This window comes from Trichomonas vaginalis, chromosome I (assembly GCF_026262505.1).
Source record: "Trichomonas vaginalis G3 chromosome I, whole genome shotgun sequence".
NCBI classification, from domain to species: domain Eukaryota; phylum Parabasalia; order Trichomonadida; family Trichomonadidae; genus Trichomonas; species Trichomonas vaginalis.
The window spans coordinates 26,967,763-26,993,596 of record NC_067203.1 but is presented as its reverse complement, the minus strand read 5'-3'; the positions used below and the strand labels follow the sequence as shown (position 1 = coordinate 26,993,596).

At 33.9% G+C, this 25,834-nt stretch overlaps 11 protein-coding genes and 5 pseudogenes across 16 annotated transcripts, besides 1 other annotated feature; 8 read left to right on the top strand and 8 right to left on the bottom strand.

Annotated features, from left to right (window-relative positions):
- Positions 1-14,670: part of a mobile genetic element that runs on past the window's edge.
- On the top strand, positions 465-1,049 carry TVAGG3_1057400 (phage tail repeat-like family; the record flags this gene model as incomplete). The annotated part of the gene is made up of 1 exon (XM_051255914.1): positions 465-1,049. One exon carries the CDS (start codon positions 465-467, stop codon positions 1,047-1,049), a length of 585 nt encoding a protein of 194 aa, XP_051081488.1.
- TVAGG3_1057390 lies at positions 1,094-2,386 on the top strand (annotated as a pseudogene). The gene has a single exon. A coding segment is annotated over exon 1 (1,293 nt).
- TVAGG3_1057380 lies at positions 3,566-4,151 on the top strand (annotated as a pseudogene). Its single transcript has one exon. A coding segment is annotated over exon 1 (586 nt).
- Positions 4,724-5,386, top strand: TVAGG3_1057370 (uncharacterized protein; the record flags this gene model as incomplete). Its single annotated transcript, XM_051255913.1, has 1 exon — positions 4,724-5,386. One exon carries the CDS (start codon positions 4,724-4,726, stop codon positions 5,384-5,386), a length of 663 nt encoding a protein of 220 aa, XP_051081487.1.
- On the top strand, positions 6,126-6,683 carry TVAGG3_1057360 (organellar and viral DNA polymerase type B; the record flags this gene model as incomplete). The annotated part of the gene is made up of 1 exon (XM_051255912.1): positions 6,126-6,683. One exon carries the CDS (start codon positions 6,126-6,128, stop codon positions 6,681-6,683), a length of 558 nt encoding a protein of 185 aa, XP_051081486.1.
- Positions 6,987-7,814, top strand: TVAGG3_1057350 (KilA, N-terminal/APSES-type HTH, DNA-binding family; the record flags this gene model as incomplete). Its single annotated transcript, XM_051255911.1, has 1 exon — positions 6,987-7,814. The coding sequence occupies one exon, from the start codon at positions 6,987-6,989 to the stop codon at positions 7,812-7,814; it is 828 nt and encodes a 275-aa protein (XP_051081485.1).
- On the bottom strand, positions 8,301-9,144 carry TVAGG3_1057340 (annotated as a pseudogene). Its single transcript has one exon. A coding segment is annotated over exon 1 (844 nt).
- Positions 9,213-9,677, top strand: TVAGG3_1057330 (uncharacterized protein; the record flags this gene model as incomplete). The annotated part of the gene is made up of 1 exon (XM_001306970.1): positions 9,213-9,677. One exon carries the CDS (start codon positions 9,213-9,215, stop codon positions 9,675-9,677), a length of 465 nt encoding a protein of 154 aa, XP_001306971.1.
- Positions 9,694-10,113, bottom strand: TVAGG3_1057320 (protein of unknown function, DUF4108 family; the record flags this gene model as incomplete). Its single annotated transcript, XM_001306969.1, has 1 exon — positions 9,694-10,113. One exon carries the CDS (start codon positions 10,111-10,113, stop codon positions 9,694-9,696), a length of 420 nt encoding a protein of 139 aa, XP_001306970.1.
- On the bottom strand, positions 10,150-10,785 carry TVAGG3_1057310 (uncharacterized protein; the record flags this gene model as incomplete). The annotated part of the gene is made up of 1 exon (XM_051255910.1): positions 10,150-10,785. The coding sequence occupies one exon, from the start codon at positions 10,783-10,785 to the stop codon at positions 10,150-10,152; it is 636 nt and encodes a 211-aa protein (XP_051081484.1).
- Positions 10,820-11,385, bottom strand: TVAGG3_1057300 (annotated as a pseudogene). The gene has a single exon. A coding segment is annotated over exon 1 (566 nt).
- On the bottom strand, positions 12,208-12,742 carry TVAGG3_1057290 (annotated as a pseudogene). The gene has a single exon. A coding segment is annotated over exon 1 (535 nt).
- An 86-nt stretch (positions 14,671-14,756) lies between the features above and the next one.
- TVAGG3_1057270 (protein of unknown function, DUF4106 family) lies at positions 14,757-18,011 on the bottom strand (the record flags this gene model as incomplete). Its single annotated transcript, XM_051255909.1, has 1 exon — positions 14,757-18,011. One exon carries the CDS (start codon positions 18,009-18,011, stop codon positions 14,757-14,759), a length of 3,255 nt encoding a protein of 1,084 aa, XP_051081483.1.
- Positions 18,012-18,341: 330 nt separating this feature from the next.
- Positions 18,342-20,014, bottom strand: TVAGG3_1057260 (beta-1,4-mannosyl-glycoprotein beta-1,4-n-acetylglucosaminyl-transferase family; the record flags this gene model as incomplete). Its single annotated transcript, XM_001306968.1, has 1 exon — positions 18,738-19,805. The coding sequence occupies one exon, from the start codon at positions 19,803-19,805 to the stop codon at positions 18,738-18,740; it is 1,068 nt and encodes a 355-aa protein (XP_001306969.1).
- Positions 20,015-21,358: 1,344 nt separating this feature from the next.
- On the bottom strand, positions 21,359-23,052 carry TVAGG3_1057250 (glycosyltransferase family; the record flags this gene model as incomplete). Its single annotated transcript, XM_001306967.1, has 1 exon — positions 21,622-22,674. One exon carries the CDS (start codon positions 22,672-22,674, stop codon positions 21,622-21,624), a length of 1,053 nt encoding a protein of 350 aa, XP_001306968.1.
- Positions 23,053-24,017: 965 nt separating this feature from the next.
- On the top strand, positions 24,018-25,511 carry TVAGG3_1057240 (protein of unknown function, DUF563 family; the record flags this gene model as incomplete). The annotated part of the gene is made up of 1 exon (XM_001306966.1): positions 24,018-25,511. The coding sequence occupies one exon, from the start codon at positions 24,018-24,020 to the stop codon at positions 25,509-25,511; it is 1,494 nt and encodes a 497-aa protein (XP_001306967.1).
- Positions 25,512-25,834: the final 323 nt, after the last annotated feature.

Genomic DNA, 25,834 nt, shown 5'->3' with positions numbered 1-25,834 from the left:
ACCTATTATACAAACTGTACAGAAAGGTTGGGATGTAAGCACGAGATGCAGCAAAATCTTATTCCAAATCCTGAAACAAGAGGAAAAGTTCAAGGATGGATGGACAATGTAGGAAGACAAGCAGGAAACTATTATAACAAAGCAAATGACTACTATAACCAAGCAGGACACTATATGGACCAAGGTGAAAGATTCTTTAACAGAGGATATAACCATGCACAACAGTGGGTAAACAATAACCAACCTCAACCGCCTCAAACGTGGGAATGTAAAATTTTTTACTGAGATGAAATGAACAATACAGCATTGAGACAAATGGGTTCAAGATGGATTTGTCGACTTCCAGCAGTTACACCACGTGTTTGTCAAGTTCTTTCCTATACCTCAGGAAGTTTTAGACCGACTTAAAAAACCTAAACAACCAGTTGAAAACAAACCAAACTAAAATTTTTTACTGAGATGAAATGACCGAAGAAGTTGAAACGGTAGATTTGACACCACAAACAAAAAGTTCAGAACCATTGTCAAAACCTGTCAAAGAACTTACAGATGAAGAGAAAAATTCAATAATAGAAAGTGCCAGGTCTGGAAATACAAACCCTAACTATAAAGTCACTTTTCATAGAAATGGAACGGCTAGTATCTCAAAAAAGAAACAGACTCTCACAAATAAAATATTGAAGTCTGAAGGAGCTTTCGAGACAACAGATGGAAAAGTTTACTTCACTGACCAACAGTTCATTATAGAACATCTCATTGACTTAGAGTCGAAATATTCTAAACTTTACAACAAACACAAAAAGTTGAAAGGAAAACAAAAACAAATGGCATATGATATTTATGAAGATGTTGACGACACAACTGTTCCTGCAAGTGAGGTAAAGTCAGAGGAACCGAAAAGTGACGAAAAACCGATAGAAGAAGAAAAACCAAAAACTGAAGATAAACCAAAACCAAAGTTTAGTTTCCAAACTAAACCAAGTCAACCTTCATTAGCTGGTATGGGTTGGCGTCAAAGACTTATGGCAGCAGGCGGTTATGTAAAGTAAAGAAAAAACATTTTTTTATTTTTATAAAAATGCCCCCGTATAGAATGGATAGAAGGTCTGCTAGAATAAAAGCAGAGTTAGAAAGATATGGTTGGAGAGTTTCAAAGAAGTTTAAATATAGGAAGGGAAGACCCATAAAAGTCTATGACAAACTGGCTGGTCTGACCTATGAAATGGACTTGGAAACAGCACGCACAAATTATCCAAACAGGTTAGAGAGGTTAGAAGAAGAACGTCTTATGGACATGCCTTTCGATGTTACTGAGCCACAGGTTGAAGGACACGACGGCTTTGCCAGATTCTACTGGAAACATGACGAACAATTGCATCCTTTGAGGAGGAAAAAAGGAAAGGGTGAAGACGCACATGCTCCCATGGAAAGAACAAGATATGCATATGAAAAGTATCGTGAAGTTAGAAGTCAAATTACATCTGGTCGAACCTTTACAGTAAACTTTGACGAAGGAAAGAACAAAGAAGGCTTCATGGGTGTACTTGCTGCAATTCAAGACGGAAATAAGAAAGGATACAATCTCAGATTGACCATAACAGATTTGGACGGTCATATATACTATGCGCATGGCAATGTCACAACAGCTGCAATGCTTCTTGACGCTTTCAAGACTACAAAGAGAGAACAAATGGTTGACTCCGACTCAGACATTTTGAATGCAATTGAAGGAATTGCAAGTGTCAAGTTCGAATGGTACCAACCTAACCCTCAAGCAGTCAGACAACATGCTGGATACTTCCCCTTCATAAATAAGTCTGACATTGACTTGACAAGGTATGGAATTTACAATTCAATTGAAACAATTGTCAATGAACCTTGTATTCTTACATGTCTCAGGAACTCTGGTCTTGTTTCAGAAGAGAAGATGAAGTATCTTGAGTCATGTGTGAAGACAAGGTACATTCTCAGAGGTCAATTGGCAAAAATTGCACCGTTGGCAAATGTCAATATCCGAGTCAACATACCTACAGCTAAAGGTTCTTCACATGACGACTATGTTGTTGACAAAGACTTACCATGGTTGAAGATTGCAATTGTCCACAACCACTTCATGTTGAACGAAAGTCTTACAAACCCATTGTTCGGAAAAGGCAAGTGCAACATTGTCAGAGCTGTAAACATTCTTTTCGAGAAAGGTTTGTTGGAACCAATTCCAGATGACAAGCTGACAGAAACTTTTGTACCAAAAGACGAAACAAACTTTTCATTGTTAGCAAGACCAAAAGTTGTTCCAGACAAAGTTCTAGTACAAAAGAAGTACACAATTCCAAAAGGAGTTGGATTGTTCGGATACCAACCTGAACCAGAAGAACTTCCAATGAGGTTGCAAGAACTTCAAGATGCTATAAACAAACTTCCATTGAGACATCCAATTGACGTCAAATTGTATTGGAGAGCTTCTGAGTTAGGTCAGAAAGGTTTTATATGAAACAGGTTGCTTCGACGATGTTTATGAGATAACAGGAGAAGTTTCTCAGAAGATAAGAGACTCACTTGAATTTCCACAAACTGGACCAATTGGTTGCGACAAGTTCGACTCAGATGAAAAGATATACTATGTCGACCTTAACGCTGCATACATGAGGTTTGTCCAATATATCCCGACTGGAATTCCAAACGAAGATGGTGAGTTCCCGGGAAGGAACTATACAGTTGGAAAAGTCATACAACAACTGTATGATATTAGGAAAGCTTCAAACCCCAAACTTGCAATGACACTCAAATTGCTTATGAATTCGACATGGGATATTCCATTAAGAAACCTCAAGAGATGAAGAGTAAACATTATGAGAAGGTCGACAACTTTGTTGAAAGGTTTTCTCCTTTTGTTTTGAAGTACGAATTCACTCAAGGTCAAAGTGGCTTAGTAACCACATTAAAACCTATTGTCGAACATTGGTCTTACCCTCAGTTCGCAAAGGCAGTCCTTGACAACTACAACAAATTCTTCTCCGAAGTCAAATCCAAAGTGAAGGTTTACTATGAGAACATTGACGCACTCATGACGAACGAAGAAGGGTACAACAAACTCATTGAAATGGGCATGGTCGGTGAAAAGATGGGCTGTTTTAAGCTAGACAAGGTATTTTCCGAAGTTCATGTAATATCGAAAAGGAAATATTGGGCCATACTTGAAGACGGCACAGAAATAAAACATTGCATGAAATAGTTAAACATTGCATGAAGTAAAAACGTTTTTAAAACCATATATTTTTACATATATTAAATGTTTCAGGTTGAAAAACAAAGAACAAAAGTAGCAGATACAAAACCGTTAGACTATATCTTTACAAACGCCGGTAGGACTATATCAGATGAAGAAATTTCATCCCGTACTTACAGGTTTGACTATCCAATTCGTTGGCTTCAAAGTCCTTCAGATGCAAAGGCAATAGGATTTAGAAGAGTTTTGTTTTCAAATAGAACTAACGCTTTTATGTTTGCAGTATATTTTCATGGTCAGTATAGAGGTTCTGATGGTCTAATAGACAAATTTGATGAAATGAGAATCTTTACAATTCGTTCAGACGAAAACCTTGAGAAGACTCTAAATGACTTTCAAACTCAAATAAACAAATACTACTGGGAATTTCAAGAAAAAATACGATTCTTTACTAAATGGAACATACTATCTGAAACTAGAATATGACAAGATGAACTCCACAGTTTCATTTCAAAGGATTGAAAATAACCCTCCAAGAGATACACAGTTTTTATTTTGGGAAGTAGACAAACGTTCTTGGGCACAATTTCTTCGGTTACTAAACCAGAACGAACCATTACCACCTGACGGTCCGTTTAAATTTATACGCCCACCAACAGATTTGACAGTTTATAGAAACGTGTTCGACCCTCAAAATGTTATGTGTCATGCAAGTTTCAGTTCAAGCAACAACAGTTTTCTTTGTATCGGTAAGGACTTTTATGACTTTGCTTCTAAATTCTACGAACCACCTAGTAACAGTTTCTCTGACTTTCAAGTTTGGTTCACAACAAACGGTGTGCAGCATATTATTCCATTATACTATGACTTTTATCTCGAATTGTCTTTCATATACAACTACGGAAAAGTGCTGAAAAAGTATTGAAAAATGAGTTTTGGTTAGATGGTTTTTTAGGTGTGCCTATGTGCCTATGTGCCTCGGTCATTTTAACTTCTTTTAAAAAGTGTGACAACACGACATTTTGACAACATCGTAGAAAACACACAAAACTCTTGAATTTTGTGCTGAAAAAGCAACCGCCGGAATTCCGGCGGTTGGTATATTCTTCACAAAATGCTTGTTTTGAGGTCGAGCCATTTTTGGCCCCACCGTAGAAAACACACAAAACTCTTGAATTCGGCAAAAATATATTTTAGGTGGAACCAGGTCACCAGGTCACCAGGTCATTTTAACTTCTTTTAAAAAGTGTGACAACACGACATTTTGACAACATCGTAGAAAACACGCAAAACTCTTGAATTTTGTATAAAAAAAGCAACCGCCGGAATTCCGGCGGTTGGTATATTCTTCACAAAATGCTTGTTTTGAGGTCGAACCACAAACGGATGTCCGACGGTTAAGCCACAAACGGATGTCCGACGGTTAAGCCACAAACGGATGTCCGACGGTTAAGCCACTCAAAAATATTTTTTATTTTTATTGTACGTACTGAAAAAATGACAGTCGAAGCAAAAACGTTCACGAACAAATCTAATGGCGAAACATTCACAAAAGGCACTTACAACGGTATTGAAGTCTTACGTAGAGACAAGGATGGTTATATAAATGTAACAAATATGTGTCAGCAGTTTGGGAAAGACTTTAGAAAGTTGTTGGAAAATAAGTCCTGGGAAGAGTATTATACGGCATTTTGTGAAGAATATACCAACCCGCGGAAAACAGCGGGTTGCTTTTTATACAAAGTTCATGCAGGAATTCCTGATGAAATCAAACAGGTTAGAGGAACGTATGTAGACCCAAGACTCGTAAACTATATAGCAATGTGGGCTTCTCCAAAATATTGTATAGCAGTTGGAAAAATTCTGGACTCCATAGACAAGAAAGTTCATGAGAAATTAGATGAAGAAGAACTTGAAGATACAGTAGAGAATGCAAAACCTTTGTTCGAAGAAGAAGTTAGAAAAATGCATGAAAAACAAATAGAACATGAACGTGAGATATGTTCTGGTTATAGAGATTCTCCATACGAACTAGACCAATGGGAACAAGAAGATTTAAAGAGAGAATTTAGAGAATATGAACTCGCTAAAATTTCATTAGAAGCTGCAGAAAAGAAGTTAAAAGTTTGGGGTCGTTTTGTACAAAAATATTGTGAGTAAATGAACCATTTTTTTCGACAAAAATAATGTTTATGTTAGAATGTTAGATCTAACATGTTTTCTAACATGTTTTCTAACATCGTAGAAAACTCTCGAAAATCATGAAATTTACAGCAAAAATAAAGTTTATGTTAGAATGTTAGATCTAACATGTTTTCTAACATGGTCTAAAACTCTCGAAAATCATGAAATTTACAGCAAAAATAAAGTTTATGTTAGAATGTTAGATCTAACATGTTTTCTAACATGTTTTCTAACATGGTCTAAAACTCTCGAAAATCATGAAATTTACACCAAAAATAAAAAATAAAATTAGTTTTATTTTTTTTTATTTTTTTTATTTTGTATAAAAGATATGATTTCAACAATCGGCACAACAACAATTCAAACAACAACAGCACCAAACTCGCTAGTTATGAATCCAACATCTATGTTAGTAGAGATGAAAAACTTCATTCCTTCTTCATATACTTTCGAAACAAAAATCCAGAAGATAAAGCAAGAACTTTTAACAAGTAATTTAGACTGTAGTGCGAAAGATGAAACAAATGAACAGTATCTTTATGAAATGCAGGACATTATTGACCATTTGCCTAAACTTCCTGAAATCCAACAACAAAAGCTTACTATTCCAGAATTCGATGAAATAGAAGTCAAAGCAACTGACTCAGTAGAAATAAAGAAGTTCATACGAAAGGTAAATTATGAATTCCTTGGTTTTCATTGCAACCATAAGGTTATGGACAAAGATTGCGACATGGTATATAAGAACATCTCTGACCTTTACAAATCCGAAGAATTTAAGACCTACGACAACTTTGTTTCATTAGTTGCAAAATGTGTTTGGGAAATAAGAGATAAAGATAGTAGGGGTAAGGTATGGAACGAACAAATAAGACCCGCTATGTTCGAGATGAAGAAAACCATTGACGCCTTAGTTGTTTTAGCAGGTAAGGTTTCAGAATATAACGCAAAAATGAACCCGCAATGTTCAAAATGTAAAGCAGCAATGAGGAAATATAACTACTCCGTCAAAGAGATAGAACGTATGCGAAACGACTATGCAGATTTAAAGAAAGAAGCAGAAAAACCAGCAGAAGATAAAATGGACATGTTAGCATTTCTGAACAAAAACTATCCAACTGCTGACGATTTCCTTCTATCTGATGTCAAGAAGAAGTATAAAGAAACTTTCGGTATCGTTAAAACATTCGATGTACTGACAGAAGAAATAGAAGCTACAAAATTGTTTAGAGTCATGAACCATCGCAACATATACCATGTAAAACGCTTGTAAATAGTTATGTTAGAAAACATGTTAGAAAACATGTTAGATCTAACATTCTAACATAAACATTATTTTTACTGAATTCCGTATGAAATTTCATGATTTTCGAGAGTTTTAGACCATGTTAGAAAACATGTTAGAAAACATGTTAGATCTAACATTCTAACATAAACATTATTTTTGCTGAATTCCGTATGAAATTCTGAGTAAAATGGCATATGGCATGTGTCAAACCGTTGAGTTTTCACAAAATTCCAAAAATAAAGTTATTTTTATTTTTTTTATTTTTTTATCCGGAATATAAAGACAGATATGTCAACAACCGAGAACACAACAACTGCTATCGTCCATGAAGCCATAAATGAAGAATACGAATACATACAATATAACAAACAGTTACGTCTCATTCGTTCAGTCAAAGACGACATGTACCAGATGCAAAGTATAATGAACGCTCTTCGTTCTACAAAGCAAGCATATCATTGGTTTGAAAACCAACAGACAAAAGAACTTTTAGAAGAATTTCCTCATATGTTTGCTACCCTCGAAAAACCGAGGGTAGAGATTCCGTACGAAAATCGTAAAAATTTGGCTCCTGGTTTGAGAGGATATTATGTACATAGACTTTTAGTAAATGCCGTAGCAATGTGGGCTTCACCTCGTTACGCTTGTTATATTTTCATGATGTTAGATGAAATTCATAGACAAGAACGTGAAGAGATGGAAAAGAAACTTCATGCAAAAGATGAAGTCATTGAAGCAAAAGATAAAAGCATTCAGAAAAGAATACCACGTTCGGTACCAAAAGGAAAGGAAAAGAACTATAAGTATATGATTTATACTGAAGAGATGGAAAATGAAGAAGACAGAGATATGGTTATGTTGCATTTAGTCAGAAGAAACAACAAAAGCTTTTACGACCTTGCTAAGATTTACAAATCTGACAGAAATTGGTTCTATCGCGAAAACTTACCGATTTCAATGACACCAAATGAAGATGTGAAACAAATAGTTCAAGATACGTTACCTCAAACACACTATGATATTAAAGGTTGTACAATTCTTACCTTCAAAGAAGACTTACCGCTACTGAAAGAAAAAATAACAGAGTATTTTGACAACTTCAAACAAGCAGAGTAAATGAACTCTTTATTTTTCAAGCTTGACTTCAGATGGCTCAGGTAGCTCTATAAAGTAAATTGCCTTGTCAAATCCTTCTGGCATTCCAAGTCCTTCCATCCGACAGAAAAAGTTTTTCCTTCCGACAGAAAAATATTTTCCCGACAACTGGAAAAAAATTTCCTGACAACTGGAAAAAAATTTCCTGACAACTGGAAAAAAATTTCCTGTTGTTCGTCCGTAAACCATTCAAATTTTCGAAAATTGAGAACTTTTTGGTCGAACGACAGAAAAAATTTTTCCTTCAGACAGGAAAAAAATTTCCCGACAACAGAAAAAATTTTTCCTTCCTACTGGAAAAAAATTTCCCGACAACAGGAAAAGTTCTTCCTTCCGACAGGACACAAACGGATGTCCGACGTACCACCAACCGAGTCCATTCCAAAGCCAGAAGAACCGACAGCCCCAGCACCACAACAGACTTACTAAGACTAAACTCTTTATTTTTCAAGCTTGACTTTTTACAATTTGAACTTTGTTCGCGTAGATATGAATTCTGAAAGAAGTATGAGGGTCTTGTATGACTTTGTACTTCTCCCATAGTTCATGTCTGTCAAACTTACCTGCCATGGACTCTTTCATAAGTTCCATGAAATCGTCTTCGGACAATCCGGGGAAAAGTATAATGTCAGTAAGTATTCTTTTAACATCCTTACTTAAACTCTTTGCTGTCTGTACACATATTACGACTGAGATGTTAAAGTGTCTGAGCTTCTTAAGAATTCGACACATGTCTTGTTCTCTGTTCTTTAACAAAGGATGAGAAGCAAAGTCATCTAAAATAAGAAGACATCTATGAGGGTATGTCTTCCAATCGTAAGATTGCAATTTCTTCGAAATGTATTCTATCTCTTTCTGTTTGTTTCTGAAGTGTTTCTTCTCTAATATTCTCTGCATTTCCTCATTAGGGTCTTTAAACTTCGAATTTATATACTCATTTATAGCATTATACTTCAAAACTCTTCTTTGGTACTTCTTTATCCAATCTAACAACTCAGTATCCTTTATACATACTAACTTAGACTTCTTTATAATATCTTTGAACGAATTGACGGTTTGGTCAAATTGACCAGAAGTACTACAAATAACAACTAACTCATAGAATGGGTTCTTCTCATCTAGTTCTTGTTGTTGTGCAGCCATTTTAAGATAAGTGAAAGTCTTACCAGACCCAGGTGGTGCAATTAGACCTGTTATACCATTCTGAGCAAATAAGAACTTGTCATGTATAGGCTTTATCTGAGCATTTTCTAACTTCCTCTTGTTCTTGTTTAAAACATTCTCAAATTTCTTGTCAATGTCAGCAAACTTTTTTTCTAACATATTTTTAGAAAAATTAAAATTTTTATCTTTTAGAAAATGTCTAGCGATTTCGCTATCTATATTCGAGACAAACTTTTCGACAGCAAAACATCTGTCGACCATAAAATCTTACATAGTGTAAACAAGAAAGGTGAATTTGTTCTAAAGTTCTGTTTCTGGGAATATGACAAGAACCATAAAACATTAAGCAGAGCAGTCTTAAAATTTGTCAATGACAGACTTGTTGACAGAGATGACACCGATTGGAAAGATGAAGTCCAACAAAAGTTCTTAGAATGCAAAGAAGACACATGCGCTGTTCTTGAAGATGAAATAGAAAACAGAATAGATGAGCTATTAAAGGACAAAGAACTTTTACATAAATATAGTTGCGCCAAATTTGACATAACTCCACCAGAGAAGAAGAAGAAGAGAGAAAAGAAAGAAAAGAAAGAAAAGAAAGTAGAAGAAGAGAAGAAAGAACCAGAGCCAGTTCCAGAGAAGGTGAGATATGACATGTAAAAATAAAATTTTATTTTTAGAACATTTCTGGGTCAATGTCAATGTTCTCTTCCTCTTTAGGAGCAAACACTGGCTTAGACTCTAAAATCTTTTTACCCAATTTACCTTGAACTTCAACTATCTTAGACTCATAATATTCATAGTCGTCTGCTTTCTTTGGTTCATAAGGTATAACAAGTTTGTATGCTTTGCCTTCTTCGAGTTTTGAGAACTTTCTGTCAAAATTTTCTTTGACTGCTAACAAACCTTCTATGTCTAAGTCTTCAAAAGTTGCACCACTTTTTCTAACAACAGCAAACTTAACTGGTGCAATGTTCCAAATTTTGTCAAATGTAGACTTTTCAAAATTGTAGAAGTAAACATTCAAATATGCGAATGGAGCTAACTTATCTTTGACTTCTGTCATGTACTTATTTACTGAGATGAATTTCGTCATCTTTTCTATCGGATAAAAAAAGATTTTTTTTTAAATTTACTCAGAAAAAATTTTCTTTGTATATACGCCGTTCTGAACATCTAAAAGATTTTTGACATTTGCCAAGAATGTTCGTTTAGACGCTGCCATATAACCATATTCTTGACAATATTGTTTATATTCATCGTACAATGACCTTTCATCTAAACACTCAAAGTTAGTCTCATCTATAAACAGTTCATATACACTCTTGTTTGCTTCTAACAATGTTTGTCTTTCTTCGGTATGTGGAATTTGTCTTGGATTGAACTTAGAAATATCTAATGTCATGAAATATGAGAACAAGTGGTTGTAAAAGTCAGATGTCAAAGTTTCTGCTAAGTCGTCAAAATATTCTGTATCTTGCATATGAGAATCTGACGTTCTGACAACTACATATCTTCTGTCAGAACTTTCTAACTTCATCGGAACAGCATTGTTTGAAACCATAATGAAGTTTGCAACATTCTCACAAACTCTTTGGTCTTTATACTTTCTTTCAACAACTCCAACTTTGTCTGTTATAAGACTCTTCAAAGCATCTGAGTTCAAAACTTTTGTTGTATCTATACTTTGAAGTTCATTGCAAACTATAAGTTTCATATTCTCTATTGAGGAGTTAAACTTGCCACAGATGTTTTCTAAGTTTGTCATATTCGGGTTCGAATAACCTTCTAACAGTTTGCACAAGATATCTGTAAAGAATGTGTTCTTACCTGTTCCTTGTTTTCCAATTATAATGAGAGCAGTTTCATTTTTAGCACTTGGATGTTGTAAGATGTTTGCAAACCAACATAAGATATACTCATAAACCTTTTCGTTTCCATTGCATATAATTTCTTTGACATGGTCTAACCAAGCTTCTATAATATTTTCTTTCCATTCTACTTGTTCGTATTTATATCCAGTGAAGATAGAATAGAAGTTTGGAGAAGGTGTATAGAACTTTATACCTCGAACTGAAAAATCTTCTAACTTTGACAATAAGATATCCCAAGCATCTAACATCTTCATTCCAACTTGTACAACTTTTATTTTCTTAAGTTTCTGTTTACATTCTTGTTCTGAAACTATTGTCGCTTTAGGTTTGTTAAAGACTACATCCCATTCTTTCATAACATAACATTCTGGGGCAGAGTCGACATAAATGACTAAACGTTTCAAATTCTCGACTGCTTTGTTATAGTCTCTAAATGGACACATATTTCTGAATGCTTGGAAGTCATAAAAATCTGAAACATCTATTCTGTACATTTTTATAAAAATAAAAAAAATATTTTTTTTTATTCTTGAGCTATTTGTTGCATTTGTTGTTCTTGAGCTATTTGTTGTTGAAGTTGTTCTTGTAATACAATACTTTCACCAGTTGCATCTTCCAATTCGAAACTTTCTGCCGTCATTGACAAATACATAGGACATAAAAGTTTTACAGGAACAAAGTTTGCGTCAACTAATGTCAACGTTATACTTGCCAAAGTGTTTGAGTTCACTAAGGTTGAAAATTCTGCATTCGAATGAACAATAGGCAAACCAGCAGAGAAAGTATTGTTTATACGCATAAGTATCTTTTGGTCATAATAGTTTCTGTCGACATTCGAATAACACTTTGAACCTAAGTTTGAAACAATATATAAGATTGGTGTGCTTAATGTCAATGGAATAGACATTCCTTGTATGACACCTTTTCCTGTTATAGGAAACTGTTGGTAGTAAAAACCAGAAATAAGTTTTGTATTATAGCTCATATCGTTTATAGTAAACTCAGTCGGACATCCAAACATAATGAAACCTGCTCTAGTTGCAGCACATGTTACATCCGTCCTTAAAGTATTAAATAAGTCAACAAAACCTGTTGGTGGTATATCTGAGTAAGTATCTTCAAAGAAGTATTTTTTACCATTCACAACAACAAAGTCTTCTGGTGTCAAAAGAGCAAAACAGGCTTTAGTCGTCATCGTGTTTAAGGTCAGTTTACAATATCGTCCTTGAGGACTTTGTAAGTTTGTTGTTATAGAATTATATGACTCAGGGTTTTTAGTCGTAATAGTATAAACCACTATGTCTTCTGCCATTTACTTAGCAAATAAATTTTAATGAAATGTTGTGGTCGTCAAATATTTTTATGACGTCTGGGAAACTATATTTTAAGTTCAACGTTTCACCTCCTTTCATAACGTATATCTTGTCAATGACATTATATGAAACACCACAGCAAGCAATGTCGGGTTCTATTTCTTTGATGTTTATATCATCTGCCTCTGTCAAAAGTTTCAATAGTTCTTTCAAAATTTCATGAGGTGCGATGACATATGAGTTCATTTTACAGGGTTGTGTTCGACCAAGTTTAACATTATACTAAAGCTTGACAAATCTTCTCCTGAGTTTGAAGTTTGTCTTTCAGTTGTTGGTAGTCATTTCGAATATCTGCAACAGAACTTAAGTCTCTGCTAACTTCAGGGTATGTTGGTTGTTCTTTTACAGGAACTATTGTTATACCATCTTCGTCTTCGTATGGTTTCCCCACTTCAACATCTCTTTCTTTGACATTGACAACAACACTTTGACTGTTTGTTTGAGTTGGTGAATTTAACTTCACATCTGCCACCGCCATTAAACCTTTTGAAACACTTACGCTTCTATTTTTCGGAAATGACATTTTACTTAGAATAAAAAGATGGACGTATTTGAGTATCTCTTCGAATTGAAGCAAAACAAAGTTTACACACACAAACAATACAAGTTCATTGACAGAGTAGTTCTTTACACAAACAATGGAAAATGTTATAGAATAGCAGTCTTTGCTGAACCAAAATATTTTCATAAAGCAAAGAAAGTTGGTATAACTGAAATGGTGAAAGTTCTTGAAGCAGACAAAAATATAACAACAAAACTGACCGATATTTCTAAAGGTAAGTTTATAATACAATATTATATCAAAACTGGCGTACTGTCAATATTTGACGGAGAGAAGTCAGTTCAAGAACAACTTACTGACCTGCTGCCAAAATCTGCTCGATGGAAGCTGTCGTTATGCCAATCTGAGGAGCCCCAGCAGGTTTCATCGAACGAATCTTCAAAAGAGCATCTTCCGTGAAAAGTGCTATTGGTTTTGTAAACTTCTTTGCTTTCAATTCATCTGGACCGTCTCTGTCACCAGTATATTGTATTTGAACTGTACCAACAGTTGAAATACCACCCATAAAGTCTTCTGAGTCAGCAAATGGAATGCCAAGCCAAAAGTTTGAACGGTCTCCATTTGTATATTGAGTTTTTTGACCTCCTGTATGAGTCCATACTTTCACATATGGCATAATAGAACTTTGCATTTCAGGGTTAATGGTTGTTGTGAAGTTGTTGTTAAAGTTCATAGCATCTAATGTCAAGTTGTATGACCTCATATCCTCAACTGTAGAATATTCTTCTCTTGGATAATATTTGCCATCTATGTTTATATGATATTTAATACCAGGGTTGTAGAAACAAGAATAGTCATTTATAAGTTCGTCTGAACAGTACAAACATAGTATCTGCATGTTTCATTGCAGTTGTTAAAGCAATATCTGTTCTTGCACCTGGGTCAGCACTTTGGTTTCCAACTTCACCTGCAAAGTCTTTGACAGATATTTGGTGTATAGGGAACATAAGCGGAACTGCAATATATTTGGCAGCTAAAGCATTTGAAATATCTGGGTCCAACATATAGACTGCAAGTCTGCTTTCTATTCTCTTGCATTCAAATTTTTCGCATGTGAACTTAACTGGGTCCAAGCATCTCCAGCAGCATTGAAATAATAGTTTACTTCAGTGTTGAGGTTTGAGAAACCAAAGTCTAAGTCAACTTTGTTTTGCAAAAGTCGGCGAATGACATTTTATTTGTTCCCACTTTACTTCTGTAAGAGTGAATGGGTCTTGTGTTGGTGCAATGACTAAGTTATTTTTGCTTGGAGTAAGTTCGATAGAAATTTTTCCTGCCCAGTTTGGCAAGTATCTTAAAAACCTGAAGATGAGGAAAGATGACAAAGGAACTCTAAGTTTCAGTTTTACTTTGGTTACGCTGCTGCAGTTTGTCCAGAAAGGTTAACATAAACTCCTGGAACGTTAGGGTCAAGTCTTTTATTTTCTCAATAGTTGCATACTGGTCTGTTGTTCTCTAGCTTGTGGTTGTACTGAGTTTCTCAAAGCGAACCATTCATAGTTTGCCCATGTTACTGTTTGAACTAAGTCAGAGTTAGAATATATCTTATATCCCATGAAAACTTCTGGAGCATATTGGTATCCGACATAGAAAATTCCATTGCAACCTTTCTTGTCAGACAACTTGGCAGAAGGTTTTATTTCAATGTCTTGTTCCACGTATAAGAATGAGTTGTCAATAGAAATAATATGAAACCTGTCGCAAGCAATATCTACTGTTGTTGAAGAACCTTCTCCAAACTCACCTACGTTTCCATAAGAAACAGCAGTTGTATATTCGTAAGTTCCAGGAACTATTTCTGACCTTCTAATGGCATTGTCGCATTCGTTATACCATTCGGAAACATTTCCATTCATGGCATCCAAAACTGTTGGCGTTATATTCTGAGCGGCGTACATTTCATATGAGTAAAAATATAGAATAGTTGGATTTATATGTCATAATAGAACCCACGTGGACCAAGCTTTACTTTCTTCCTGACTGAGTTTTTAACTCTTCTTTTTCCTTCATTGCCCTCTGCTTGAAGTTGTTGCATCTTTGCATTATGTTCATCTAGTATGTTGCAAATTTCCCATGTCCTTTTTGCCTTTTGGCTCTGGTCGCCCATCTCAGGTAACCTATATCCTAGAAAGAGTTTGTCATAGTTTGTATTTGAGTCTTTGCGTATTGTTTGCATGACTCTGTCCTGAGTTTCCGGTTCAAGCTCTTCAAACAGAGCCTGTCCATATGGAATATGCTCGTTTCCAAATATATGTTTTTGTAGCCATTCTGGTTTTCTTTCCATGTTACCAACTATATCTTTTGTGAATGGGAAAGCTTTTACCCAATCTTTCAGTCTTGCGTCGTTTATTTCTGTAGTTGGTTTTATTTTGTCAAGGAACATGTTTTTCAATACTAACATTTCATTTGGTACTGTCAATTTGAGTTTTCTTAAATATTCATCCCTTCTCAGTTCATCGTCTGCAAAGTAAGTTTTTATGACATTTTGTAAACTTTCGTTTGCAAGGTCATGTACAATAGGTTCTCTTCCTTCGCCCTCCCTAACTTTCTTTCTAAACTCTTCACCAAATATACCATCTCTATGGTTCTGTGTAGTTCTTTGAGATAAATGTTTTAGAACGTCAGGTGTTATATTTCCATCAGCCATGTTCATTTCATACTGGTCCAAAATATCTGCATGTTTCATATCTTTCAATGGCATTAAAGCCGCGCTGAAAATACCAGCTACATCTGGTTCACCATTCACTTCCATTGCGTCTACAACTTCTTGGAATTGTGGTTGTAAGTTTATGAACCACCTATCCGGATTAGCTTTATGACCCCATCTCATTGTAGTTCCATCGTCTGCAGAAACAAAAGTAGGTTTGTTTCCATCTTGGTTAGGTTCTGAATGAACTTTAAACAATGTTTCATTTCTATATGTTTTCTTGAAATTTAACCTTTTATTTTCACCGAGTTCATCCGAAGATTGAACGTTAAATGCTCGTAAGTAAAAAGGGTTGTTGTATTTGTGTACATTTTCTTTCAGTACTTCCATTCTATGCTGAATATTTTCATCTGGTGTTGGAGTCTTTTGTATGTCGGCAAACATTTTTCGATATTCTTCTACTATGTCAGCCGAATTTTTTTTAGACTCTTGGAAATATTCCATATTCTCCGCATACTCTTGTTGAGGGTCAAGATTTTTCGGCTGTTCCAAATCTTCATCTAGTTCTGTGAAGTTAGTTTCCAAAGGAGTGACTTGTTCGTTTCCTTCAGGCTCTTCTAGCTGTTGTTGCTGAACTATTTCTTCCATGTCTGGTTGTATCTGAACTAGTTCTTCCTGTGGAGTTTCTTGTACCTCATCTGCTGGCATTTCATATATTCCGAGACCGTTTTCAACAATTTCCCTATCTACGTCATCCGCATTCATAAGCTTTTGTTCTTTCGTTCCGTCTCTATTTTTTACGCGTTTCATGACGAAAGTTGAATTGTCATTTAGCTCTGACATCAAATATCTCGGAGTAAATTCATCCATGTCATTTGGATGATATGCTATTAAATCATATCCCTTAGCGAGCTTGTATTTTCCAGGTTTGAGATTATATCCGTTTTGGTGCTGAGCCATAAAGCTAAATAGGTTCGGGTCAGTATTTCCATCCTTGAACTTTCTAATAGCTTCTTTATATCTGTCACTAAAGTCAACAGTATCTGGGAAACCACACTCTTCTTTAAGCATTTTTAAGAATTCTTGGTTTCCTTGTTCTCTACTTCTTTTATGTCCTTGCTCTGTTTCTGGTTGTTGTTGTGCTGGATTTTGAACTGTTGGTTGTGGAGGTGGCTGTTGTGCTGGATTTTGAACTGTTGGTTGTTGTGTTGGTTGTTGTGCTGGTTGTGGAGGTGGTTGTTGTGCTGGTTGTGGAGGTGGTTGTTGTGCTGGTTGTTGTGCATGCCTGTGTCTGTGTCCATGTGACGATGTAAATGTTCTAGGTAGTCCTGGTGCAGGTGCTTCTCTTGGAGGGTTTGGTGGTATATAAATTCCACCAGCTGGCACATATGTTCCATCTGCAGCGTAATGTCCTACCTGACTTTTCGTTCTTAAGAAAGCATTTACTAGGTCTGTTTTGGTCTGTTGTAACTCTTTTTCTTGACTTTCCACAACAGTTGCTCTAACGGCGTCATAGGCACTTTGAACTGCCTGTCTCGTTGCTGCATCTGTTATTTTCGTCATATTTTGTGCTACTTCTCTTAACTCTTTGTCGAAACCTTCAGACTTCAGTTTGTTTCCAGATGAGAAGTCGTTCACTAGTTTCACCTTACTATGAAGAGCTTCGAAGGCGTTCTTAAAGTCAGCATTCGTTAAAGCTTCATTTGAACTGTCTTCATCCGCTTGTATTTTTGTCCTTATTGACCCTATAAGCTGGGCTGCTTTAGCGTTGGCTTGGGCATCTAACCAGTCATTGTTAGCTTTTATATATTCTGCGCTTTTCATTGCCTTTTGCATAGCCGCGTCGTTATTTTTACTTTCTTGTGCTAAGTTTTCATACTGTACGGTTTGGTTTTGCAACTGTAAAAGTTTTTCTGCCTTTACATTTGCTTCAACTTCTTTTTTATACTCATCGCTATCCATATATGTCTTCAGGGCTTTTTGTTTTATCTCTTCATCTTTCAGTACTTTATATTGAGTAGTATGGTTTTTCAAATTTATGACATCTTGTTCCATTTTTGCTACTTCTGCTGCTTTTTCTGACACTTTTTTCGCATATTCCTCTGTACTTAGTTCTTTCAGTTGTTCTTCTTTCTTCTTTTTCTCTACGTTTAACTCATTGAGTTTCTTTGTGTGTCTGTCATATTCTAGTTTCTTTTCGTTTTCACTTATTTGTTTCTGTATGTCTATGTTTGACTTTTTGACATCTGATATTTGATTTTTGAGTGAACTCAAATTCATTTGACTTTGAGGGTTATATGCTGTTCCGTCTGCAGCTCCACCATAGCCTGCCATTTTCGCTAAAAGTGCCGCTCTTAAACCTCCACTCTGTGCACCAAAAACTCGGTTTAAAAGCATAGGATTGCTTGACATTTGTTGCAACATAGTGGGGTCATTCAGCATTTGTTGTTGCAACTGTTGTTGTGGTGTTAGTTTTACTATTGGATGTTTCAATGCTCTCTTCCTCTTACGTATATTCTTACGTAGCTTACGTGGCATTTTAAGTGAAGTTAAAAACATTTACGATGAAGAAGTCTTGACAAAACATTTACGATGAAATCATGAGTTTTCTACGATGTTAGAAAACATGTTAGAAAACGTGTTAGATCTAACATTCTAACATAAACATTATTTTTGGGTCATTTACGCTCATTACGAAGAAGTCTTGACAAAACATTTACGAAGAAATCTTGACAAAACATTTACGAAGAAATCTTGACAAAACATTTACGAAGAAGTCTTGACAAAACATTTACGATGAAATCTTGACAAAACATTTACGAAGAAGTCTTGACAAAACATGAAAACATATATAATTTGTGAAAAGCTCCTGGAAGACCTCCGAATAAAAACTTCATTTATGTGGGCTAGAAGGCACGAAGTGCCTGGAAGCCCCACTACCTTTTTTTTTTTTTTTTTTTTTTTTTTTTTTTGGTTTTAAGGGTCATAATGGAGTCAAGTTTTATAACAACCTAAATAGGTAGCCAAGATAATGCCTAAAAATAAGGTTCTAAATTCTGAAGTTTACATGATCCTCTCGTGTGCACCCTTAATATATACCGTCTTAATTCTATCAGCGCTTCGCGCCGATAGAATTAATTGAAAAGCCGCAATAGAGCCTTTGAAACGACTTTAATTTTAGTCGCTAATAAATAATAAAAAATGAGTTAGGCTACTTCTTTTTAAAGCTAAAAGATGTCATAATATTTTATTTAAATGTATTCATCAATTTTTTTTGAAAATAGCCTCTTCTGTTACTGGCAAAGGAGTCCTAATAACATAAATTCCTTTTGCTTTAGCCTTTTTCTCCCACTCTTCTCTAGACGGGAAGTTAGATGTACACATTGTATCCAAATCTTCATATTCCCAAATCGTCTTTGTAATATCTAACATGTAATATGGGGATGTGAGATACTTAAGATGGGGATGATCTGGTAATAAATTCTTTAATGTTGTTCCTGTATGAGCAAGGCCAGGTTTAATAAAATTCATTTTCCAATCATCCCAGAATCGACACCAATGGTATCTAAATGTATAAGAATCATCATTCTTAGGCCAAAAGTTTTTCTCTTGGTGCGAGTAAGCATTCTTCTTACGAGTATAATTCTCCAAATGGGTAAAACACCAACTACAATGTGTTGCAACGACTTCACGTGTAATAGGAGTTATGTGCACACGCTTCCTAAGAGTAAGTAAGTCAGGCATATTATCGGAATATGGAAATATTACTGGACAACACCAATCTCCTTGATCGTACAAGAAGTTAGGCTGGGAATGACGCGTTAAAGGGTGTATCTGTTGTGTAGGCCAGTGATTTATCAAATACTCTATACCTTCACGAGTAATAATTTCATCTAAATCAGAAGCAAATATTAAATCTCCGTTTTTTGGATGAAATTTTTGACGGATAACCTCAAGAAAGTATACACGCCATGAATGCTCGTATGAAAATGATTTATGTGAATCTAAATTTTTGTAAATTCGGTCTTCTGGGATTTCTCTTATGATTAGGACTTTATCCATAAACTGCTTTAGTTCTTCTTCAAATGGCCAAAATGAATAATTGGTGGGTATGTTGGTAAATGTTCTGGGCAAAATTCCAATAACAAATTGATCAACGTAATCATAGTATCTCCAAAGCCGAGTATATAGCATAGCAGCCTCACCACTGAACATTGTTACATCAAATATTCTGCGACCTTTCTTGTCAGGAATTGGATGATCGACAAATTTTGGATCACCTGGCTTCCTGTTTGGTAGTAGATCGCTATGACCTGTAATTTTTCTGTTCATTCCAAGAGATTCGAATGTTGAATATATTGCTTTTGAATGAATGGTTTTGACGTTAATATATGTTCTTATATCAATTCTTTTCCATAAAATTAGCTCGATTGAGATCCCAATTATTACAACTAATATTGTGAGAATACAAATTCCATCAGATCTAGATGATCGATATTTCATATTTAGGAAATGCACTTTTTGCGAAAATGTGACAGAAGTGCTACCACTCAATTTTGAGTTTTTTGCTCAAAAGATATGGGAAAATAGTTTTGTTATATATCATAGATGCCAAATGTGTCGTTTATTTGGATTTTTTATTTAGTGGTTGTTCTCAAAAAGAACCTTAAATATTTGACACCCGCACTTTTTCAGCATCCTGATAATATGTTATAAACAAATTTCATAAAGAGAAGCCGAAATAATTCAATATGGACACGTTAGATTTCATTGAATTTCTTTGAAGCACCACTATCAATATTTTGTTTGATTACTAACAAATTTTTATTTTTCTATATAATCATCCTTTATTTGAGTTTGTAAGTAAGAATCCATGAATGTTATTTTGTAAAAGCAATATACCTTACTACAACAATGCTCAATGCAAAAGATTTCCTATATTTTTATCTAATCAATATGACTATAGTATTGTCAATTAGACATCAACTTCATACATTCAATAAATACTATAATACGAGAGTTTTACGTAGTTTTCAAAGATAATTTAAAAAATGATACTGTTATCTTTCACATTAGCCATCGTAATATAGATACTAATATCGTAATTCACATTATGTGATCTTTACTAAGCTTAATTCATGCTATATTCATTAATTGATCAAAAAATATTTGTTATTCATTAACAATTGCATAATATGAAAAGCTTAATAGCTGTATCAATAGTGCTCATTACTGAGCTATATTGAAGCAGTAAATTATAGAAACTTAAAATTTCAAAAATTATTTTTATTAAATGAGTAGGCTATAATAGATATGAATCTTCCGATGGCATAAAAAGCAAATCAGCATGCTATATAAGTTAGAATATAAATATTCATTTTTCATTATTTGAAAATTTTGATCCTATCAAAAAAATAGTCAGTGATGGTAATCTACTATGGATATGAAACATAGTTATCATAATTCAATTATACTATATCGCTTAATCGATCTTAATTGATATCGTAATTTTACCAATTTTGAATAAATAGGAAATTCAAACTGTTACCAATAATTAGGTTATGCTAGTAGTACTTCTTCATTTGTCATATTTGGTATTTTATCTTTTGTCGTTGAAATCGCAAATATTATTTTGGGGTGAAGCAAACAAGGCGATCATTGGGTAGACTTTTACTGTCACCTATAGGACTAGATTTTCATAGTAAAGTCTGAGACAATGATATCAAAGTTTGGGTGTGGCGGCACTTCTAATGTGACATTGTAAACACATTTTTAAATATGAAATTTGGTGTGAGAATATATTACAAATATATATGTGCATTCCATTTAAGGGAAAATTGACAGTGGTGGCACTTCATTATTTTTTTTTCAATATACGATTGCAATTTATTTTCAAATAAGCCTATTTTCCTATGTGAAGTCACCCTATCGTTGTTCTGCCTCAATATTGAGTGAACATATATCAAAATTTTGAATTAGAGACTTTACAAAGGATAAGGAGTTAATATATATTTACAAAAATTGTTAAAATATTTTCACTTGGAAAAATCAATATTTTGACATCATTAATTCACTCAATAAGTAACTGACAAAAGTTTAGTTTCTCTAAAAAATCGATTTTGGCGCTGTTTTGATATTCTTCCCTATTCTATTTGACAAATTTGTTAAACCAATCCATAAAATCAGTCACATTAATATTATAATTGATATCGTTTGAAAAAGTATAATATCTATAAAACTTCTGCGAGAGACCGTTCGCGAAATTCAATACAGAGTGTGGTGTCCAATATTTGTTGTGTGGTGTTGGAAATTCTCCATTCTTCTTGATAGGCAGTAATTCAATAATGCTCACATCTTTCCCAGCAAAGTATGCATTATATAGTGCTCCACCATGCGGTCCTATTATATATTTTGCTCTTGGAAGCAAATCAAAGCAAAAGCTTGTATTTTTACATCCATCCTCGATAACAACTACATTACCTAAGCCATATTTATCTTCTAACGGTTTCTTAATGTCAAGAAGATTATACACAATTCTATCTGGCTTTCCTTGCTTCGCATCATTCTTCCTCCGAGGGAAAATAAAAATTTTGTCACGCTTCACATTTGGAAATTTCATTTTCTCATAATACATTTTATAAAAGAAAGGATGTGTACTCTTCATAACTGCGACAACAATTATCCTCTTTGCACTCACAGTTACATACGAACTTTTGCATTTCTCGACATCATGATTGAAGCCGAATCTGGATATATAAGCGTCTGAATATGGATTACAAGCAGTGGATATCAATTTTACTGAATTTGGATCGATTTTGTTTGCAGTTAGTGCAGTGACCATAGAAGGGATTCCATAGTCGAGTGCATGTTGGTGCATATAGAGCCAATATCCATTATGAATATAAACTGTTCCATTTATATCAGGTTTCTTGTTTTCACTTGGCCAACTGCAATAGTAAGTGAAATGCGTGTTATTTTTTACTCTGCATGCATGCTCATCATTAACATGTATTTGCCCGTAGGAAATGTCCCATATAACACTGATATGCCATTTATTTGTCTCAAAAAACGATGATCTAATATCTCGATCTTTATAAAATAGAGTATTTAATTCCTCATTGAGCCCTAATGGCTCGTGTAAGGCAAATGGCGGTAAAAACAAGAATTCCTCAATTATATGTCCAGAATTAAATTTGATCATGTATAATTTTTCGCCTGAAATTTCTGTATGCGTGTATTCTGGTATTCCTGAGAAATTATGTGGAACAGGAACTGAATAGTAAATGAATAAATCATGAACACCTGAATTAAAAGCCGAAAAATTGACTTTGTAATATAATTGCTTTAGAATTGACTCGATCTCATCCTTATCGCTTGTGTTGGTTTGATTCTTGTTAATAAATCTTTGTGTGGTTGGCTTGGAATTGAATGCAAATAAAGAGATAATGCAAACCAATATGATGAATGAATTAATAAATGAAAAAATAAGTACTCTTTGCGAAAAATATGGCTGTTTATATTTATAATCAGGGATTGTTTCAAACGCATTATCCATTAACAAAGCAATTAGTTGGTTAAGGGATAACTGCCATAGTTTACAACTATTCAATTTTTTTTAAAAAAATGCTCTAGAATGTGAATAAAAAAAGATTTGGCGACCTATGTTGTGAAATATATAATCAATAAATTTGGGCAAATTTTCATAGAGGATAAATAACTTCTTGATCAAATATATTTTGAAACGGTAAAATTATAGAGTCCGACTGCTACGATTATGTTTATTCATTTAAATGTACAATCTATCATTGAGAAAAAGTACATTAATTTTAAAAATCGGACATTGAAAATTGTGTTGAGACCTATGAATTCAATTATTTGTAAAGTATTGAATTCACCGGAAAGTCTGCAGAAATTAATTTTACTATTTTTTCCTATAGAGTTAAGGTATTTTTTTTCAGATGTTTCAGAAGAGTGAGAGAATTTCAATCCTCTAAAATTGACAATTCAAATTGTCATTTTTTTTCCCTATTCAAAATAGTTCACGATTTTAAAAGAATTTTCAAAATCGTGAATTGAATATAGTAAAGACTATAATTTTACATTTGCCAAATTACCATTGTTTAAATTGATCACACATAATCATGCTATTAATTATCGATAAATATATAAAAATTGAGATGATTTACAAAAAAAAAAAATAAAAAAAAAATAAAAAATAAAAAAATAAAAAAAACATTTTCCGATTTTTTTTGAATGAAATATCGATATTTTGTAATCGATTTTTATTCACAATGCTCAGCTTTTCCTAGAATGCTGATTTTACTAAAAATTAACGCATTTGAATTTCATTCAATTGTGTCACTTTTTCTTATAATCCCAAATCTTTTACATATTCAAATTTTCAGAATTTCTTTTTTGAATTGAATATCAAATGATTCAAGGATTTCTTTACAATTTGGCTGGAGTTCTAGTTCTGCCAAATTGCAAAAAAAATTCTGAATTCCTTTTGCTTTTAGATTTTGAAAATATAACTCATTTTTGAAAATGCATAGTAAAGCTTATTCTGCTCATTCCAACATGCTTATTCTGCTTCCTTCATTTATTACGATAATGCTTATTAATAAAGGCGAGCTTTCGTACTTCAAAATATCCGGCACAATTAAAATTCAATCACTTGGCAAATTCAATTTTGTTTTTCCAGACATTCAAGATCATTCCACTTTTGAAATAAACCATATTTCCGGAAATGCTACTGGCTATTTAAAGAACTTTTGTCAATTTTCTATTTGCAACTTACCTCTCTTTTTCCAAGGCGAACAAAACATTTCAATTAAAAACAAAGGCATTACGGTCCATTATTTTCCTTTAACAAACAAAATTTGCGAAATTGATTGTACTCCTCAAAATACGTTATTACATTGTGCTATCAAGAATCTGAAGTTTATAAATAAAAACAACGGTGTTGTTAGAACTCCATATAGAATTGATTTCAACGACCCGTTGGTTCATCACGAAACAAGATATCATGATGTTTCATTATTTCATCTCCAAGCAGAAGTTGGAGAACCATTTACAAATATTAAGCCTGGCTTGTTTTACGCATCTCATTCGTATTGTTGCAATAATATACCTTGGCACTATTTAATTGAAGGGTTTCTTACTAATTTTAGAACATGGAAAGATTTTATCAATGATCGCAAAGTAAAATTGCTTGATTTAGATCCAAGCAACATGCAGTATCACATAATTCATCGAACAATTTCAGATAATGATAAAATCCGCACTGAATGGGGAGGAGTTTACGAAAAAGTACATATTGGAACACATGAATATCATTATCATAACATGACTTGCCATAATGAATATTTTGACTTTAGACCTTTTAATCACTCAGATGCAATGAAGAAAGCTATATGGAGTTATTATAATATTACACCTATTAAAAGCAAAAATCCTAATATTTTCATAATTCAACGCAAAAGAGATCGTCATATAAGTAATTTTGATGCCATAGTTGCAGCAATTAAAGAAAACTTTCCAGATGCAAATATAATTTTCCCTTCGTTTGAAAATTTACCATTTGAAAAACAAGTTAGCATGATGACAATAGCTGATGTTGTTATTGGACCTCATGGTAGTTTCTTCTCAAATATGATATTCCAACGAGACAATACAAGTATTATTGAGATTATGCCATATATGCTTGAAAGAAGGCGATGGTATGCATCATTGGCTGGTGCAACAAAAATTAACTATTACATGTATTGGCCTAAAAAGGATCCATTTAATGGCAGGTTTAATATTCCTTCAGAATGCCTACATTATTGTGTTACCGCAAATAGAGAAAATTGCCAAGAATTTTCTAATAAAATGGAAGTAATGGCTGATGTTGGATCAATAGTAAGACTCACTGCAAAAGCCATTAAAGCTGCAGGTTTCTCTCTTCCAAAGTCTATTAAAGATTATCCTGGACCAGGCAGCATAAAAGGGCCAGGAGATGACTTAACTCCAGAAAATAACTATTATTTAGATCTATAGAATACTGTTAAAGATGAATTATTTATTTCTTCATTATTTCTTCTTATAATACTTCGAAAAGATTCAGAAATCTTATAGATCGAACAAATATTCATGATTCTAAGAAAATAAACATTTATATGAATGATTTTGATATAAAATGACACTCAAAATCTAAAAGTGGAAAATATGAATTTTATTTAAGGGTTTCGTTTTGCTAAAATTGTCACTTTTATAGCATATTTGTTTTTGGATGTTTTGCGAAACCAAAAAAAAAACTATGATATACAATGTGTGTGTAAAGAAAATACTTTATTTACTAGTTAAAAAATCATTTGGTATTG